Here is a 21,507-nt window from a genome sequence, read left to right as displayed (position 1 = left end):
AAGACGTTTTACTTCAAGCCCCTGATCCTTAAGTAACTTGAGACAAATGATTTAAGTTCTTCATTTCTCAGTTTTCCAAACTGTAAAAGAGGGATAATCTACTTCACAATTAATGTAAAATAGGCACAGTAGGACTTACTCTACTAACCTCATAAGACTTTTTGTGAGAATTGCATGTGAGAAGGATTGCACAGGGATAACCCTGATGCAAAATATGTCTAAAAACAAAACAGAAAAACGCGCACACAACAGTAAAAGCCTTCAAGCACCCAGCACATCAAAAGCCTTAAACATCTTAGTTGTTCCTTCTTCTCTCAGAAAACCAGCGCTAAGGTGTACTCAGGCTCGAACAGTAATGACTTATGGGGAGCTGTTCAAATCTACTAATATGTCTACTCCTCTAACACAATGATGGGCATTTCTCCTGGCTTTGGGGACCACCACTGCACTACTCAAACCTAGGAAAAAGGTAGGTTCCTGAGCTCCTACTACGGGGTCACTGGCATAGCTTCTCAATGACTGTAGAACAGAGCGCACCCAAAGTGAAGATGAGACATAGAGTTTAGAACCAAGAAAATATGAAGCCTTCTGTAAAAATCCAATAAAAGTTGCAAGTTTCCCACTGATGCCAGTGGAGAAAAAGAAAACGGGACAGAAAGAAACATAGCAGCCAATAAATGAGGCGGGACATGGAAATAATGGTTCTTCATAATAAACTGAGATGCTGAATCCAGCCCAGAATGTTAAAAGAGAAGAGGTTGAAAGAGCAGGAAACAATCAAGACTTTGCAAAAGTATCCAGAGAAGCAGTGAAAACATGAGCACACACAGGTCAGCACCACACGTAAAGGAGGGATACTCAACAAAGCCTGACCCCGGAGAACAGCTAGGGAGGGCGCAGCTAGCCCTGCTCGGGAAGAAAAGCCTCTGAGGAAAGGAAAGGAAAGAAAGAAGACGTGGTAGCAATCCTTCCATAAAATGCCGAATCCCTGGTTGTAACAACATTTCCACGGTTTCTCCAGATTCAGATGAAGCAAACTATTTTATTAGAAAACAAAGTGTGTACATACATGTTGGTAAAAAAAAAAAAGAGAGACGACAGGACCAAAATTGAGTCGCTTAAAGAGACAAAGGGGAAGGTAGGCCCCACGGCAGCAATCCAAGACCTCAATACCTAACCGAATTACAACTTCAACCTTCCCCAGGAATGTGACCTTTACCCAGCCAACTTGGAATTTCCTGGGCAGCACCAGGAGGCAATCCACTGACAGACCCCTTCTGTTCCACTGATGAGGAAGATCTGGCCTAGAACAATGCATTCTTTGATAAGAATTTCCTTTTTTCCACACCATCTCTGCAGCTCGATGGAGCTCCTTTCTACTCACTAGACGGTATGCTGCCTGATTCATGAATCATTTAATAAAGGCAATTATATCTTTAAAATTTACTTGGCTGAATTTTTGTTATTTAACAGTGCGTACTTATTTATTAATGCATTTATATGTATTTAATAATACTTTATTATTTATTAATTATAGCATTATAAATATATTAATCATTGCTATACTTACCATCAATATGTATGTTTATTATTTAATACATATATTTATATTTATACAAGTTTATATTTAATAATATTACAATAATAGACTCTTAAGGAAGGAGAGGATGGGCACAGCACTGAACTCTGGAACACTCCTAAATTTAGAGAATAGACAGAGGAGGAGGAGATGATAACTAAACTGTGATAAGGTAACCAGTTAAGACAAGAGAAAATCTAGGAATATGTGATATCCTAGAAGCCAAGAGAAGACATTGTCCCAAGAAGAGAATAGCCAGTTGTGTGAAATGCTGCCAAGACACACAGCAAGATACGCAGAGACAATTGAAAAACACTGACTACTGGATTTCAAAGATGGTAGGCATTGGTGATCTGCATATGCAGCAGAAGGTTGGGATGCACATCCTACTGAAGTGGCTTAAAGAGACAAAGGGAAGTGAAAAGACGCAGAGAGAGTAAAGGCAGATTTATACTGTGATGGAAACAGAGAAATGGGGTGGCCGCTAAAGGAGGCTATAAGGTGGGGGGAGGGGGTTTCATTTGGTTGGCTTCAGATGAGTCATCCTGTAGGCTACAGGGAAAATTGAACTAGAAAAGAAAACACTGATGATACAGAAGAGAAGAACTAATTAATGACACAAATTAATGGAGAGGGATGGGATCCAGAGCACAAGAGGAGGGTTGGGCATTATATATGGACAGTTCATCCATATTAACAGGGGAGAGGGCAGAATATAGATACATACACAGGTTAGAGGGTAGATGTAGTGTGAAGACATTTAGGGAATCATGTCTGATTACTTCAGATGGGCGACTTCAACATTTAGAGAAATGATAAAGGATAAACCTAACGTATTTCCAAAACTTCCGTCCTAAGTAATCAGCAGAATGGTAGCCCAATAAGCAAGTCATCACCACCAATATCATCACTAATTTATAGTGCTCAGTTTTGGCCAAGCATATGCCTGGCCTCGTTTAATCTTCACAAAAAGGCTATGAAGTAATACTCTAGTCCTTCTTTCCAGATTCTGAAAAGCAGGTATAAAGAGATTAGGAGGCATGTCCGACGAGTTAAGCAGTCTGAATTCAGAGCCCAGCCTGTCACCTTCAAGGGCTTTAAGCCTCCCTCCCTCACGCCCCCGACACACACACACACACACACACACACACACACACACACACACACCAGCGTTTGGGTCGTGGTGCTGTCAGAAAGCCACCTGGGTGATTACTCTCCCTTTTTGAGAAAGCAGAAAAAGGGGGCAACTTTGCTAAGCCAGTTCTAACTATTTCTCCTTGCCATGTGACTATTGGCTTTGCTTTAATTTTTTAAACTTTTTTTTCACTTCAGGAACACTGCAAGAAGTAAAACCACTAACACACTACATTTTAACACATTATTCTGAAACAACCCTTTTAGCTTACTCCTTTGTTACTGTCCTCTCAACATACATACAGTCATGCGCCATTTAACAACATTTTGGTCAACGAGGGACCGCACATAAAATGGTGGTCCTGTAAGATTAGTGCCATATAGCCTAGATGTGTAGTAGGCTATACTATCTAGGAGTATGTAAGTACACTCAATGATGTTCACGCAACAAGGACGATGCCTGACGACGCATTTCTCAGAATGTATCCCCATCAGTAAGTGATGCATGACTGTATTGGAGTTTCTTGACTATGACTGATATTATAATAGAAATCACTGTAACATTACTTCATCTTTTGACTTTGGAAGCCCAGATAAGAAAGTAAGGGACTTATTTAAGTAGGGAAGTCTCACTTATCACGTGATACTCTGGATGAATGCTGAGGACAATGGGAAAGTGAGGTCTTAAAGGAACCATTTAAATGTTAAATGCTCTAACAAATCAATTAAACAAAATGTATAATTTGTTCCATAATGATATCTTAGATATAATAAATATATTTCTTAAACCCAGAAAAACCAAGTGATGAGTTTGTACAAATTCTGGATAGGTTAAAAAAAAATAAATTGTTGATACTTCCTGTGTCTCCAGAATTGAATTTGCCATAAAAAAGCTTCACACACCATTCATAAACTAATAAACACATATCAGTTAACCAACACAGCCTCATATAAGTTTAACAAAATATATTTCTCCAAACAATTTAAACATATTAGCTTTCCTTAAGGTTAAGGAAGTGTTTTAAGGTACTTAGAGAATTTCTCAAATTCCAAAGAGTAGCTTTAAAGCATGCTATAAAATGAGTTATCAATTGAAGACCATTTGGTGGATGTGTTCCTTTTGATTTTGTAAATTCAGAGCAAAAACCTGCAAAATCTGTACACATTTGATTGTCTGGTGTGTAAAGAAAAATGTTAAAGTCAGCGAGAAAGTGTATCTAATTTTAATTATCTTAAGTGGAAACTCCTATTCTAGGAGTTTTTGGAGGAAATCCACAAAATGGAAATTATACATGGAAAATATCCTAATGGAGACTGGTATTATATGGAACAATCTCTAAAAGGCCACTGTGATGCCTGGAAAAAACACCCTGCACCGCCACATGTCAAGGCCATCTCAGGAGTATATTTTTTTAACATTCGCATTTCTGAAAATCAAGGAACCACATTGTAGAGGAAGAACCAACGAAAAGCCTTTAACTAACTTACTAAATTATTTTAACTCTAGATAAAGAACTCACTGAAATCACAGAGAATGTGAGGCGGGAACATAGATGGTAGCACATGGTGATTTTAGGCCCACCATGACTTACGCCCAAACAATGAATTTCAGAAAACAACCAATTCTGAATAAAATCATTACTGGACTAAAAAATAGAGACCTTTGCATAAACATACATTTTATTTATCTTATCTTATTCAATAGAATGTATGGTTTTGTAAAATTCACACGCATCTATTTCAAAGACAGCACAATGACGGAAAGCAATAGAGAAGTTAGTTTAAGGTGTAACTACTGAATTACTGTTATCCCTTTATTTTTAAGTAGGCACGTTGGGGCTCAGAGCAGCCCACCACCTCAAGATATGCCACAGTGGCATACTGATTATTTTGAGTTAAATTTACTTGAGAAAACAGCCAGTGCTAAAAGAGTACTCTGACCCTCCACTGTCAGTCCCCCGGAAAGCAGGAAATAAACCTTCTGTGTGAAAGATACTTTCCCTTCAGGAGAGGGAACAGAGATATCCTGCTCACCAGAGACAGGGAATTCAGGGCAGAGAAGGGTGTGTAAACAAGCTCTGCTTAGATTCTTCGATAATTAAGAACCCAAAGCCTAAGTTTCTTTGTCTTGTTGTCCTCACAAATTTACTGTTTTTTTGTCCAAAAAGTGTAAAATCTGCTTGCTTTGGTCATTTCTTCAGGTCCCATTTCTATGAGATCTCCATGTGTATGAATTAAATCTGGTTTTTTCCCTCCTGCGAATCTGTCTTAGGTCAATTTAATTATTAGACCAGCCAAAAGAACCTCGAGTTCTTCTTCTCCTGGCCCAACAGGCACATCTATTCCCAAGGAAATTTACTCCAAGTTTTTAAAAAGAATAACAAGTCTCCTTTTCATATTTGGTCTCTAAAACCCAAGTAAAGGGAAAAATAAATAAATTTATTCATTCATCCGTATTCATAGATACATTCATCTGTACATGCATACTTTTATACCTTCCCCCCCACCCCAAAATCAGGCTATTTGTAAGAATGTTAAAGAAACAGCAATGATCCTGTAAACTAGAGTGTAAGTGAGGTTCCTGGCACAGGGTCTCCTTAGAACAGACATCCTTAGCTTCCCAGCGGAATCTCTCATTCACCTGGAGGAGGTCAGGCTGTCTCTCATGACATCCCCAGAGCAAGAAAATATATGACATCTCCCATTCCTGTGGGCCTGGTCTGCTCCCTGTCATTTTTTAAGACTCCTCCATCATTTGAAACAGGCAGAGATTGCTTAGTGGCGAAAAAGATTCATGGAGGCCTAGGACCACTCGGTAGACAAAAGGATTTTATACTACTTCTTCAGGAATTATCTCGCCTACTGCTGCCACTCTGTCTCTCTAACTCTCCCCATACGATAAAGCTGCCCTCACCTATTCTATCTTCTCTGTTTCTTTTCCAGTCACTGACCCTCCTGTTTGCCCTGGTGACCACTCTAATCCATATCTTGCCCATGACAAATGCCACCCCACCCTATGCTACATCCCAACTGCAACCACGCTCTTGATGAACAAAACATAATAACAAAACAACCACCACTTATTCAAGAAAAATCATGGACCAGGAACCACAGTAAGTATCTTTCATACATTATCTCATTTAATCCTCACAATAAACCTATAAAGAAACCCCCATTGTGTCGATGAAGAAAATAAGGTTCAGAGACATTAAGTAACTTGTCCAAGATCAAATAGCTTGAAAGCAATATAAGCAATTATAAAAACATAAAAAGGATATTTTCTGGATCAGTGTTTCTCAGATGTAAATGCTGTGCACATTATTTTTAAAAGATAATCATTTTGCAAAGATTGTAGTTAGAAAATTAGCACAGGCTTTTATCAGAAGCAAATAGTAAAATGGCTTCAAAGAACTTATAAATAAAATTGTGCTTTAGAATTAAGCTAACAAATCAACACAGGGATATAAGCAAATACAAATGGGCATCTTGGATGTGGACTGCTATCTGGGCCAGTAGGCCTTGATTGGATGCACAGGGAGGCATTAAGATATTGAACATATTTAAAGAATACATACTTCAGTAGGAAGCTTGCCAAATCTCAGAGTCGTAAAAAAGGAGAGTCAGCAATACAAGTGTTGTCTCTACCTAATGAAGCCCTTAGGGAGAAGTCCAGTAATGCTAAGCCAATAGGCCACCTGCCAGATAGGTATCTATTATGAAGACAGACACGTGGATATTGGGCTATTTGTGGCTAACATGAGAACACATTCCATTCACGTAATTCTCTCCACCCTAACAAGGTAGCTCCCTACAGAGTTTAACCACAGAGAGAGAACATGGCATCAGGGCAACGCCAACATCTGTTCCATCTGCAGTGGTCATCTAGTGATGACCACTTTCACCTAGTGATAAAAGCCTTCTGTGAGCTTTACTAGCCAATGGCAACCGACAAGTTTCTGAGCCAGCACATCTTGGAATTCACCAAGGCAAACACTGTTGAATGGGAGTCATGGTAGAAAACCTTGTTTGTCTTCTCTGAGTGACTAAAACGACTGGACACATTTTTATTTTGTGTATTTACCTTTTCACCATCTCTCCCTGGTTCTCCTTTGTAACCTTCTGGTCCTCGTGCTCCCTAAATTAACCACAAAATAAAATTCTGTTAATTATGTTTTTTGGTTGACTAGAAAAGGTATTTCTAAAATGTGTATAAATGGATCACATACTTGTATTCCTGGGGATCCTGGAACACCTGGTGATCCTGCAATTCCCTGATATCCCTAAAGAAAAGTAAACAAGAAATAATTAATATTTCATCATATTCACAAAGAACAGCCCTCCATTTCAGGATTTACTCCTGTCTCAAGTTTCTTACACCTAAGACTTTACTTAGTGGCTGTTTAAGAAACCAAAATAGCTAAGCGTCAAATGCTTAATAAAGAAGTCACATCCATCAGTCTTTAGGAAATCCGTAAAAAATGTACAGGAAAAAGATCTTAAATATCTCTAGATTAATAAAAATACCCAGAAATGCTTCCATTAAAAGGAAGTCTTTGGAATGGAAACATAGAGCCAATGTTCACAGCTCCTAAAGAAATGTCCTGCACGTTAGAAACATATTCAACATATTTGAGAGAAAAACACTGGGACTGGAGATTAAACATATGTAATACATTTTTTAAACTACCTGATTAATGGCCATCTGAGTTAATCCCTGGAATAAACTAAACCTTGATGGATGTTATTCTTCAGAGTAAGTCTATAACAGCCTTTGGATTGCTCATTTTAGAAAGCTGCTGCTGTTAACCCCAAGAATGTGGCTGTGACATGGCCCCCTGACCTCCCAAGGCCGAGCTGTCTGCTGAGCAGGAGGTCACTTCCATCTCCACTGCTTCTTACATAAACCTTCAGAAACTGGACCCTTGGGGATATAGCACAACCTTTTCAGACAGAGGGAAACTATTCATTCTTCACTCAGCATATGGCAACTAAACTCCAAAACAAACTTGCAGGCCCTGAGCATTTATCTAGGTACCCCAGGGTCAGAGTCAGGTTGACTTGGACCACTTGGTACCTGCAAATACATTTACCTCTCTCATTCAGATTCCATCTTTCTCTTGCTCTCTATTCAGATTCCACCTTTCTCGGATCTTACCGTTTGAGTAAAGCTTTCTGTTGTCAACAGTATTAACACAGATCTCATTAATGTTTCCGATTAAATCTTCATTCTAAAATCCAAAAGCTTTATTTCCATGTGGCTACTCATAGATGTCTTCACTGGTCTTTGTTTTCACCCACTCACTTGTCAGTACATTTTTAGCTGTGATTTTAGAGATATCATAATCCCTTACTTTTCCACACACTTTTTCAATTATTCCTTTTACTATTCTTATTAGCTCTAATAGTGACCATGACGATAATAATAACAATAACAATGGTTGTCTCAGAAAGATCAGTTTTAGATTATTATTTGTCTTCTTTTATATGCACTTGCATTTCTTATTTCATAAAATGCTCTGTTACCTTCAGAATGATGACTATATTGTTTCTGTCACCAACCATCATCCTTGCCTTCGTATCCACCCCATTCAGTTCTTCACAGAGTGTACTATTATGCTTTCTCCAGGATTTCTTACACTCAAATTTTTCTCTTAAGTCCCTTTGCCCAATCCTTAAACAGTTTACTTCACCAGTGAATGGGTCTCATAACCAGCCTTTTCGTATTCCATACAAAACAAGCTGCAATCTTCAAACCCACCATACGTTCTCTGGGCTAGCACTGTCTCTGTGTCACTGGATCGTGTGCCCCTTGAGATGAGGGACTATGTCTAATTCATTTCCGTATCTCCAGCATTGAACAGAGCATTTGGCACATTTTTTGTTATTCAAAATTGGAAGAATTTACCTTCCAATCATCCACACTGCACACAAGTGTGAAAAATCTCTTTCCTTGAGGAACCATGTTACGTTATGCTGCTTCCAGTAGCAAATTGAAACTTTCAGTAAGACCATGCAGTTCATGTTCTTAAGATCACTCAGAAGAAAGAAGAAAGTCAATCTACACAGGGTTTGCTCGGCCTTATATCTCTACCACTCTAGTTACTACTGAATCTCCTTCCCTCGACCACTTTGGAATCAGAGAGGCCTAAAGCTGCATTTCAACTCTGTCACTGCTAGCACATGCCTAAACAGAGCTGGATTACTGATAAATGCCACCATCTGGGATGTCCTTCAGATCCTTCAAAACCCCATATGCACTATCTGGATAGTCTGACATGATTTACAACAGGCTGTTGTAATTGGGAGAAATAATAATAGCAACGATTTATATAGCACTTTTCATGTTCCAGATTAAGTATTTCACATGCATTAATTCACTTAATCCTCACAACCACCAATTAATGTTGGTTCTACATTATTCCCATTTTCATATGAGGAAACCGAGGCACAGAAGATTAAGAAACTTGCCCAAAAGGTTAAGTAACCTTGCTAGTAAGTTGACAGAGCCAGTGGAAACACCCTCTATCAGAAAATGCTTTCTGGCAGATTAGATCTTATGATCCCAGAATGATTAATCTGACTCAAAGAAGTCCATTTTGCCAACTACTTTTAAACTGTTTAGAATTCTGAGTGCCCAGAGGAAAGGAATGTTCATAAAATTCCTCAAAAGAAAGTTACCATGGAGATTGGCTATTTATCAAAATGGTCGACCACTGGCAAAGTTCACATTTAATGAATTACTTTTTTCCCATTTTTTCAAAAGTTAAGCCAAATGTCCTATCTGCTTTATTACTTTTTTCAGAAAGTTAACCTTCTGTAGAAAATCAAAAGCTGCTGGGCTGTCTCTCCTCTTCGAAGAAGTAAGTTAATGTGATGCATTTGTTAGAAGGGACATATCGCCTTTTAATGGATTAAAGCAATGTGGAGATGCCCCAGACTGTGTTCCCAGCTCACCTCTGACTCATAATGTGACCTCAGGCAGAGTCATCAAATCCCCAAATCCTGGGAGGCAACACAGTGAAGTGGAAAGACAATGAATTTTAAAATTGGAAAAGACCTTGGGCCGAATTGTTGCTCCTCCCTTTACTTTCTATGAGACTCTGGCGATGTCCTTTTGCCTAGCTGAGTCTCCATTTCCCACCATAATCTTAAGTAATAATACCCACTTCACTTCTGAAAAGAAACAAATGGAATCACCAGTGAAAATGTCTGGCAGATGTTAGGAACTCAGTAGATAAGAGTTTCTTTCTTTTCTTCAGACTCAATGACACTGTACAAAACTATGAGAACGCTTCTGCAGAGTGTTATTCTGTAGCCTAAACTGCCACCCTTACTGCATAAGGAAAGGCAAGTCCAGTCATTATCATTATGACTTAACCCTTTTTCAGCATTCATACAGATCTAATGCTGACCATGTGAACACGGCCTCAGTGTACTCTATAATAGCCCTGTTTGTTTTGTCTTTGGAAGAAGTGTAATACAGGAACAATAAATGCTTCCACAATAGGAGAACCAGGTTATTGGCCTTGTTTTTAACTGACAGTGAGATGCATTCTTGAAAACTTAGTTCTATAAAGTAATTCAAAGATTATTTTAGACACTAGAGGAAGCATGATTAGCAAAAAAATAAAGAAAAACCAAAACCACAACCAGGCTGGGGGATCCCAGGGCAAGTCACCAGAAGAAACTAGATGAAATTCAGAAAAATAAATTCTGGATGAAAAATCAGGAAAATAAAGGTTAACAGGAAGGAATATTACAGTGCAGAACAATTTCCAAAAGGAGCAAAAAATAAAACATTGGTTGACTCATAGCAGGGTACACCAAAACAAGGAAAATGCCCTGAAACAGGAGAAATGATAAACTTTTCAGATCACTTACTGAGTTTTTATTTTTCTGAATACACAAGCCTCTATTTTCTTGTAGAACTGTAACTTTCACATAATCTTTGATGAATACTGTTCATTAATTTTGCCATTTTGCAATTTATTAGCAGGTCCAAATATCCACCCTGCCCCCATCTGCAAGATTTCTGACAGTATTTGAGTCTTTTCCATGTTCACAGAAAGTCTCTTTGTAAGTGAGTCATTTTTTAGGAAAAACATATTCTCACTGCCAAATTGTAGGGTTGAAGAATACAGAATCAATTTAATTTTATTCCATGATTCATAGCTACAATGCTCCAGGAAAGATGTATACCATTGAAATGGAAATTAAGGCAATAAAATCATCGAATGTGCAAGGGTCACAATCTCTTCTGAGCCCAACTCTAATCAGACCATAAAACGTTCTGCCAATCTAAATATATAGATTTTTTTTAAGTAGTGAGGAGAAGAGAGTATTGGTTTCCTTCAAATAGTCTAAACTTAAAAATGAGAATAAAATCCAGAGAAATCACTTTGGATGTCACTCTTCTTTTTAACATGTAAGAATGTGATTTAAAGGTTATTCAGTTACAAAATTTTCTTCAAAGTTTTCCAAAATTCCAACAGATACTCTTAGGTACACAGCCAGGGTAACCAAGTAACCAAAAGCAAGTGTACATATACTTTTAATATCCACTGTGGATTCTTCTAGTCGTCAGCAGATTTTATAGCTCTATATGGTTAAATTCCAAGAACATTCATAAATCTCTGTCTTTCTATGTATAACTAATATAGAAACTAGTTTGTTTGCCACCTAACCCAACTATTAGTCAAGCAGTTTATATGCTTTAATTGATTGCTCAAATTACTTGATTAATAGATCACATTAATATATATAAAATTACACCTGAGCTAAGTTCTAAGAAAGAACCATGGTGCCATGGGAGGTAAACAGTAGGCAGGCAGGGAAGCTTTCTGAAGAGACAAGCTCAAAGGAGCACTAAAGGAAGCACAGTGCATCAGAGGACGCCCTTCAATGTGCCACGCAGCACAATAGGATGAGCCACACCCACGGAGATGAAAGAAGAGAGAGAGCATGGGGAAGCAAGCAGCGAAACAAGACTGGAACGGTAGACTGGAGGTTGCGTGCACACCTCGAGGTTCTCATGAAGGACTGTGATCTCTACCCAAGCCACTAACCCAGGGAATCACATAATCAGGCTTGAGCTTTGAAATGCTCACTTGCTACACTGTGGAGCACAGATCAGAGGGGGCAAGGAAAAGCATGAAGACTAAGCGAGAGGTCCCTGCAGGGGGAGAGAATGGTAGGTGGGACCTGATTCCATCCAAGGTGCATTTAGTCCAACCTGATGATGAGTTACAGTAGGTGAAGAATTTGGAGTTGTGGACTAACGCCCAGATTTCTGGCTTGTGCAGCATGATGGCTGATGACATTACTGACCAAGAGAGGGACTGGAGGAAATATAGTTCAATTGATTGCAAAATATGAAGTAGCACAAATATTTAAAAAATATCTTTATGTAGTAGGATAAACAATTTGTATTTGACAATGAGAAGCTGTATGTTTCTGTGGGGGAAAAAACCCACAGAATTTCCACTTCAAATTAAAGCAAGCTACATTTACCATAAATGAAATTTAATCTGAATCGAATCTTCCTTCCTTTAAGAAAAGGCAGACGAGTGATACATACAGAGCAACATCATCGCTTTCCTATAATAATTTGCCTTGACCTAAGCACATAAAAGGAAAACACTGCCTACCTTCGACAAACGATCTCTGCTGACATAGCTCAGTTCTTAGATTCATAGAAGTTAATTAAACTTAGGCAAATTGCCTCATTCCCTGAGTAAGGTTACACGTAAAGTTATACTAAGCTTATTTCAAAAGAAGCATGCACGGTTTTTTAAGGTAACTCATATCATTTCTAATAATTCTTACTTCCCAAACTAAATCTCTAGTAATTATGCTTTATATTCAAAGGGAGGTGACCAATAGCTAACCTCACTCCCTCTCTTACTGTCCTGCTGTATTTTTTCCATAGTGCTTATCACAATCTGATATTATTTATTTTCTTATTAATATTGTGGATTTATTATCTATCTCTCCCCAGTGGAAGGTCAACTTCAAAATAGCAGGAGCTTTTGTCTATTTTGATCATTGTTGTAGTTCCTTAGCCTGGAAGAGTGCCAGGAACACAGTAAACACACAACAAATACCGAGTAAATGAGCAGATGAATGAAAGGAATAAATAAGCAAACAAGTATATAAACGTTTATTGAGTCCAACCAGTGGCTACTACTGAGGGCTCTAAAAATAATAGTAGAGACAGCCTGCATTCATACAGATTACAATCAAAAGAAGAGATAATATAAGTGTGAATTTATCTTTGAAATCACAAATGCTAGATATGTAACCAAACAATTCCTTGAGGAATTTAACTAAATATGCAAATAACTTAGTGCATAGATAATGTCTGTATACTCATTATCATTATTGTATATACTATCTATAATATACAAAACATAAAATCTATTTTATATATTATAAATATATAAACACACGAGAGACACATGAGATAAAGATGGAAAGATCCATATATGAGATTTACATAAGGGGAGTGTTGGAGAAAAATGAATTAGCTAGTCAATTAGGCTTTGTCTAGGAAAGCTTTACAGAAGAGCTAAGTTTAACACTTTGTTATAGTAAACAAAATAAACTGCCCAAGTGTAGGATAATTCATTGGAGGCAAATGGTCCATATTTTAGTGTATCAGTGAGACTCTCATGAGGGAATGAGGGGGTGGGTGTGGGGCTGTGGGTGTGTGTGGGTGTGTGTGTTTGTGGTTTATGGCAGTGAGAAACAGTGAAACAATAAACCTTTTTGCTAAGGAACCCAAACTGAGGTGAAGTGAGAATTTAGGTAGAAACTGTTCTCTCTAGAAGGATGTTCATACGCTTCATAGTTAAGCCACTTCTTGTAATTCTCTTTTCCAAGCTAAATAATAGCCATTCCTTTGGCTCTTACCCTAATGTATCCCATTTTCCAGATCTTTAACCTTCATGGCACTCAGCCCCAAATTCCCCACAGCTCTTAAACTGTTGAGTCCACAATTGGCACCATATGCAGTTAAGAGTCTGAACAGAGGGAAGCATAAAAACTTTGTCTCCTGGGTCCTATTGTTCTATTACTAATGATTCACTCCCTGTCAAGCTTACTCTACAACCCCAAGTGCTAGTTTTTCTTCCCTATCCTCCTGTTCTCTACAATCAGTCTAGAGTACTTTAAAACAGCATCTCTTGTGTGAGTTATACCTGAAGTTCAGTAAACCCTCCCACAGGCTGTCTTCTGAGTTCTTACTCTCTCCCAGTTACTCTCTTCTGAATAAATCTCAGATCCCACAAATCCCTAAAGTGTAGTATGCTAAACTAAATTCAACACTTCAAAAACAGGACTGTCATCTTTCGTAAAATAGACACTATATATTTACTAACAATGCCAAAAATTGCATCAGCCTTAGGCAGCCTCATTACATATGTTGATCCATTTTTCACCAAGGTTTAATTTAAATAACATCTCCCAGACAAGTAAGAGCCATATATTTATTCCGGATGAATTTCACTATGTTAGAATAGCCATTCTCTAAGCTCGCCAAGTCTTTTTGGATCTTTGTGTCACCCCAAATGCCAACATAAATTCCAAAAATGAAATCAAGAATTAAAAATTCTTAAAAATCATAATAAAGTAAATGAATATTTAGTGGAGTAATGCTCAAAAAAGAACACTGGAAAAAATGACAAGAGACAATATGTAATTGTGAGAAAATTTTACACTTCTAAAAATTAAAAACCAAACTATAAGCCAAATAAATAGAAGAAACAATTACAACATATATATCAAAGGATTAATTCCCTTAACGCATAAGAAGCTCTTATTAATGGACATGCAAAATATCATCACCCCTATAGAAAATGGGTAAAGAATAAGACAGAACACTTCACAAGAAGGGGTGCATCCTGAACATCAGACTTCTATATTCAGCTGTCCACTTAAAATTTCTACTTGAACATCTAATATAAGAATTTAATCTATCCAGAACCAAAGTTCTGGTTTCTCTTGCCCAGTTTCCTCTATCCCATCCTTCCACATCTCACTGGAGTCCCCCTTGACTTCTGTTGCTCAAACTCGCATTTGATCCACCAGCCAATCCTGTCAGCTCTGACTTCAAAATATCCCCAGAATGGAAGCAGTCCTCTTCACCTCACCACCACCACCCCGAGGCTAGCCTCCGTCATCTCGCTTCTGGATTGTTCCAAGAGCCTCTTGACTGATCTCCCTGTTTTTGTCCGCATGACCCTAAAATCTATTTTCAACTCAGCAGTCAGAGTAATTTCTTTGAAAAATAAGTTATATCCCATCAATCTTTTACTCAAGACCCTCCAGCAGCTCCTGAGTTCACTCCAACTGAAAACCAAAGTCATCACAGTAACTCAAGGAACTCTTCCATCTTCCCTAAACGGCCCCAGATCTTCCCAACACCCAGCTAGGGCCTTGGTTTCAGTAAAGTACTTTACTTCATGAAGAGTAATTATAATGACAGAAGACAGAAACAAGCACTGTATAAACTTCCACAACATCATAAAATAATCCTTTTATATGTTTCCACATATGGCTCTCTTTAAAAAAAATCAAATGTCATATCAGTATAATACCCTTAATAGTTGTACTACTCTGAATTACCTGGCAGGATATATAAATATTTCCCCTGATCCTCTTTTTATATTGAAAAAATAGTAAAATAATTATATGCTCAGACACTACTGACAGAAGTTAGTTAACTGATAGAGAAATGAGAAAGGAGAGGAAGGATTTGAAAATAGCTCTTGAATTTTGGTTGAAGGCATTTTCCTTATGAAAATTAGTATTTCTCCAGAGTGAAATAATTTCCTATTTAAAGTTTCAGTTGACTTGGCCTGATTATAATGTGAAAGAGATTCAAATTGCTTATTGAGAGGGACTGCACGGAACCAAATCCAAACAAAGCAGAATTCCCTTCAAATTGTTCCATCCAAGTTTCCTTGGTCCAGATGGCTTCGATCGCCAGCCAGAGGCTCCACCCACACCTTCCCCTGTGCGCTGGCCCTGGACACACACTAATGACCCTCAGCTGTTCTGGCTCCCGGGCTCAGTTTCTCTTCCTGCCTGGCCACCCAACCTCAAGTCTCCTGCAGAGAGAAAGAAACAGGGGGAAAGGGGAATATTTAAGAAAAAAGTCATACCTTTGGGTAAATAGGATCAGGCTGGTATATCAGCTTCCTATTGCTGCTATAACAAATTACCCCAAAGAAAGTGGCTTAAAACAACACAAACTTATAGTTCTGGAGGTGAGAGGTCCAAAATGAGTCTTAGGGAGCTAAACTCATGGTGTCATTGGGGCTGCATTCTTTCTAGAAGCTCTAGGGGAGAATTTGTTCCTTCCCTTTTCCAGCTTCTGGAGGCTGCCTACATTCTTTGCCTCAAGGCTCTCCCACTCTCATCTCTGCTTCCATCACTGCATCTCCTTCTCTGACTCTGACACTCCTGCTTCCCCCGATTATAATGACCCTTGTGATTACATTGGGCTACTCAGGTAAATCAGGATAATTTCTGCATCTCAAGATCCTTAATTTAATCATAGGTGCAAAGTTCCTTTTGCCATGAAAGATAACATATTCACAGCTCTTGGAGATTAGGACGCAGACATTATTCTGTCTGCCACAGTTGATTTGTTCTTTCTCTAACATCAGGAAACATTTAATATCATCTAACATCTAATGTCACCTACTACATAGTTGTATCTATATCAACACAAAAAATCACATACACATACAGAAAAACACGTATATACATGCACCACATGAAATGAGACAATAAGTCTATTATAGCTTAAATAAGAGTCAGAGCAATATCCATGATTATCATATCAGGCTGATTATAACTAATTTCCAGTACTTTGTTCATGGCAAGATATTAACAAAGAAAAATAAAAGCAAACCAGAGCTGACAGCCCGTGCTGCTCAGCACTCGCCTCCAGACACTGCCCAGGACTTTTCGCCAGGGAAAAAACAAAAGCCTGGATCTCTCAGCTGTGCTGTCAGGGGAGCTCCGCGTCACCATGAGGTGCTGCCAGATGACACTTCAGCATGTGAAGTGTGTCTGCTGTGGAGTTGGGGCAGCACTGCAGTCGCCAGTAACAGAAAGTGTAGGTCCCACAGAAGGGGTCACCAGGCAGAGGAGGCTGACACGTACGAAACTCATCCCACCCAGTGATTCGGCACAACTCACACAGGACCTCGGGGGGCAGGACCTTCAGTGCGATTAAGGAGTTGCAGTGAAGGAATGCAACAAAGTCACAGGACATTTTAAGTTAAACTGAGAAAGGGATGGGTTATAAGAGAAACTAAAAGGCAAATGTTGGCATGGAATGGGAGTGAAGGATAAAGCAAAAGAGGAGATGTTAGGTTTGGAACCTGTTCATTTCATTCAATTCAGATAGGAGCAGTGTGGTGATAAATTTCTCATCTTATTTCCAGCAAATACACCAACTAGCTATTTCTGTACTGATGGGCTTGGCCCTCGATGCCATATTGAAGCTTTAATTGCCCCCACTCTTATCCAGGCCAAATTCTCTTCTTGCAACTAGAATCAATGTCCCCCCACCTACCTAAGGATTTTCTTCTTGCAAATGTCCCCTATCCCAAAATCATCAGTTTTTCACCTTGCACCTCATTTTCATCATTACATAAACTTGCTGTAACAACTCCCATCTTTAAAAAAAAATTCTCCTTTTATCCTACATCCTCCTACACAACTGCGTCATTTCTCTGCTCCCCATTATGTCCATCATCTATGTTCACTATCACCATTTTATCTCCCACTTTTCCTTGAATCCATTTCAATTCAGCTTTTGTAGCCACCCTTCCTGAAACCCCATTTATCAAGGTCCTCAATGACCTCTATATAGCAAATCCAATGGTCTAGGCATAGACCTCATTTTTCTCGACCTCTTAGCAACAATGACACAACTGATCACTCCCTTCTTGAAACGCTTTTTTCACTTGGCTTCTAGGATGCCACTCTCCTGGTCTTCCTCCTACTGCACTGATCATTCTTTCCCAGTTTCCTTGGCTGGATCCTCCTCCTCTTTTCCGTCTGCAAGACAGACCTAGTCTCATCCACTGCCCCATTCTCTTCTCCAGTTATCCGTACTTACTCCCTAAGCGATCTCATCCACTCTGTTGGCTATAGATACATCTACATGCTAAAGAGTCCCAACTGTGTATTTTCATTCTCAAACATATCCCTGAACTCAAGATTCCTATCTCTAGTATCCTGGGAGACACCTTCAGCATGTCCAAAAATGCATTCTCGATTTCCCCCACAAAGTACACAACTCTCCCAGTGTTGCCCAGCTCTATAAAGACATCACAATTCACCTGGTGGCTCAAGGTAATATCCTCTGAGTCTTCCTAGACACTTTCTTTCATGCCTCATATTTAATTTCACAGCAATTCTGGACAGCTTTACATTAAAAACTAACCCAGAATCTGACCACTTCTCTTCCCTTCCACTACATCACCCTAGTCCAAACCACTCTTATTTCTCACTTCAAATCTTGAAGTAACCTCCAAAATGGTCTCCTGCTTCCATCCTTGCCCCATGTAATCTACTCTCCACATAAGACCCACCTTCATCTTTCTAAATAGTAAACCAGATCAAGTCACTTCCTTTCTCAAAATCCCCAAATCGATTGCCATCCCACAGAATGAATCCTGGCAGATCAGTTGAGCAGCATTGCCCCAGTTGCCCAGCAGCTCCTCAGCTCTCTGCAGCTCCATTTGGCCACCATTTTGTGACTTATTCAGACTCCCTTCTTTGACAATCTCTCTAGAGAGGTTCACCTGTAGAGTGAACCCCTTTCCCATGCAACACCGGTATAAAGGGCCCCAGCACATTAGGGCTTCTTCAAAAGTTGGCCGCGTTTCTTTAAGTTTGCCAGTAAACCTCTCTCAGTGACTTTCCAAGCTCCTCTTTTATCCTGATGGTTGGAGTATTAACGGTTTGACGTTAGGTCTGTGGTTCATTCATTCCTTGAATATTATTGACTCACAATGCAAACCTTCCCATCCAACATGGCAAGAGTTAATGTCTCACGATAAAGAAAGTCTCCTAGGAGATACTTTTTTGGTGACAATCATTTAACGTTCAAAACTAATTCCTAATGTTTATTTACTGTTATAAACATGCTGACAGGTGACTTACCTGCAAATATTTGCCTAAAATGCTTTAAAGTGGATTTGCTTTACATCCTTAAAGTTCTCTTGAACCTTAGAGGATATTATTTTTTTAGCCAGATTATAAGTATACTCAAGTACACACATTCTCAGAAAAATAATATCACCTTTAAAAAGATTTTTAACATGAAACCTTCCATAGATATGAAAAGATTTCTTTTCTGAACCTAGCTATTCATTGATACTAAGAACTCATTGGACAATTTTTCAAATGTAGCAAAGACGCATGTAACTTTGAAGTAAGATACCTAAAAAGTTGCTAGAACGCTGATTCTATTGACCAAGTCAGACTTAACGTTCCCCTCAGCTTGACTAAAATTTAGACAGGCTTCTTCCTGACTCTAGATCCCTACCCTCCCTTCTCTTGGAGAATTTACTTCAGAAAATTTGTAAACTCTCTCTCTGCCCCTTTGAGTCATAAATATTTTTAAAATCTTCCTGCTAGTTTTCCAACTAGCAGGGAATGTCTTTCTCAAGGGCTTGGGAGCCATCGTTTTGAAATGAAATCATCAAGGAAGATAAAGACCCAGATCTCCCAGTCTCTGGGAGAGTAGGACCCTAACTTTGAGGGGGGGGCCAACTAGTAAACACAGATGGCCTAATCACAGAGGAAAACGGCTGCCAAACTCAGGAATAACTCAATTTGCTCCATCTCATTGATCAACCTCCCCACTAAAGCCCTCCAGTACTTTCCCACTAGCTCACCCCAGTGCTCAAGAGCCCTCCGTCCCTTTATTTCAGCTGAGTGGAGCTCAGTGTCTCTCCCCTGTTACAATAGTCTTGAACAAAGTCTTCCTTGACTGTTTAAATTTACCCAGTGCAATTTTAACTTTGACCCTAGAATCCCAGTACTGGAGATGACTAAGCTTTCAGTACTCACAGGCTTACCATCTTGACCAGGCTGTCCACGGTAGCCAGGGTTCCCAGGCTGTCCAGGATCACCCTAAAGAGGAAAAAAACTTCTCAGTGCAAAACAACAAACCACGCTGGCAGCTTTTTTTATATTTAAAAAAATAAGAGAAATCCCAAAATAGAGTTAGAAAAATGATGCCATACTTTAAATGCCCATCTTAACAACTTAGGCTTTTTATTATATAAAACTTTCAATGATTTATTTCTGTGAACACACGAGGTACAACAAGTGAAATACTTTTCACTGATGTAAAATGTCCATATTTACGGCAGGACTCAATTTTAGAATTCTGAACAAAACGTTGTGTCATAGCAAATATGGTTTCAGTGATAGCAATATTTCACTCAGAAGTCTACAGACTTAATTCTGTTACACTACAGATATCAATGACCTATGAAATAATAATTCAACTCATAATTACTTATTTAAAAACACAGTCCACAGGCCACGTAATCTTACCCGTGGGACTCAGGTGGAAAGCTGCACAACAGTCATTTCTTTCAATCCAGTCAATGTGTCTCTTTGCCTGTATTTATAATCTCATTTTAACATAATGTTAAAATCCTAAAATTTGAATATTTTCATGAGAGCAAAGCCCAAGCCAAATAACTCTGCCCGACCCTCATAGTCCTTGAGACACGCAATACACAAGAAATGAGGAAATGACCTTTGTCCTCACAAACCAGAGATCTTCAAAGAACATTATTCCATACAACATGACAATGAGCCCAGGCACAGTATATGGAACTCTAGTTGCCCAATGGCCAGCACTGACTATTCAGATGGTTACCAACCATGAAAAAAGCAATGTTTTTGTGAAGAGAGGGTGCTTTGTAATTTAATTCTAAGAAATATTTCAAAAATAATATTGCATTCATCTATTATTGAGTCCATGAGGTCCACATGGGGCATCTTGCAGAAAAACGTGAATTCTCATCCATCAGTATCAGTAACTCCTGCATAGAAGCAACTGATTTCAATAATTCTTCATTATTTGTGTCAAGAAATCATTCACACAGGATCCAGTGATTATATGTTAACTAAACACCATTGCTAAGGGTACTTTCATAGAGCCAAATTTGCTGGTCTGAAATACCACTGCAGGCTCCTGGCTAGGGAGACTTGTTCCAGAAACATACCAGGAAAAATGGAAAGAACTATGCGAACTCTATAAAGAAGCCAATGAAGAAGGGATGGGCTTTTCACTTAGGAGCCACCCAAGAGGCTTAGCATGAGGAAAAGCTGAGAAGAGGGGGAAATGTCATTTTTAAAAGAGATGAAGAATAGCTGTAAATCCAGGGAGAAAAGCAATGCTGGAACGTGTAACGTCTTGCTGAAGAGATACAATTTGTAATTCTAATCCAAGGATTTCCAGTGTTTGCTGGGCATTAGGGAATAACATTCCGGTTCTATAGGGTGTTGGAATTTTTCTCTTCTTATTTTGACAGTCTCTGCATGAATCTCTAGCTACCCTGAAATCTTTCTTTATCCATGTTCAAATTGGACTCATGGCCTTTCAATGAATTCTATCTTTCTTTTTTTCTCCTGGGAAGAACTTTTTCTTACTTTTCCATTTAAGAGTCAATAGGACAAAAAGTTCTATCACTGTAACTTCCTCATTACTCCACTTTCTCCTGAGGTCTTTTTCTATTGAAATGCTATAG

The 21,507-nt window shown here is 38.8% G+C and overlaps 1 protein-coding gene across 2 annotated transcripts in view; it reads right to left on the bottom strand.

The window, feature by feature from the left end:
- COL21A1 (collagen type XXI alpha 1 chain) overlaps positions 1 to 21,507 on the bottom strand; it is a 174,029-nt gene that overhangs the window by 67,991 nt on the left and 84,531 nt on the right. Inside the window, exons 10-12 of one of the 2 annotated variants that reach the window (XM_070514690.1) lie at positions 19,811 to 19,873; positions 6,940 to 6,993; positions 6,795 to 6,848 (exon numbers count right to left, since the gene is read on the bottom strand). In XM_070514690.1, coding sequence (XP_070370791.1) covers positions 6,795 to 6,848; positions 6,940 to 6,993; positions 19,811 to 19,873 — 171 coding nt within the window. The remainder of the gene's footprint in view (positions 1 to 6,794; positions 6,849 to 6,939; positions 6,994 to 19,810; positions 19,874 to 21,507) is intronic. The other variant, XM_070514689.1, reaches the window with a different exon arrangement.

This window comes from Equus asinus, chromosome 8 (genome assembly GCF_041296235.1).
Source record: "Equus asinus isolate D_3611 breed Donkey chromosome 8, EquAss-T2T_v2, whole genome shotgun sequence".
NCBI lineage: Eukaryota > Metazoa > Chordata > Mammalia > Perissodactyla > Equidae > Equus > Equus asinus.
The sequence above is the reverse complement of the archived record's forward strand: the minus strand, read 5'-3'. Positions and strand labels throughout refer to the sequence as shown.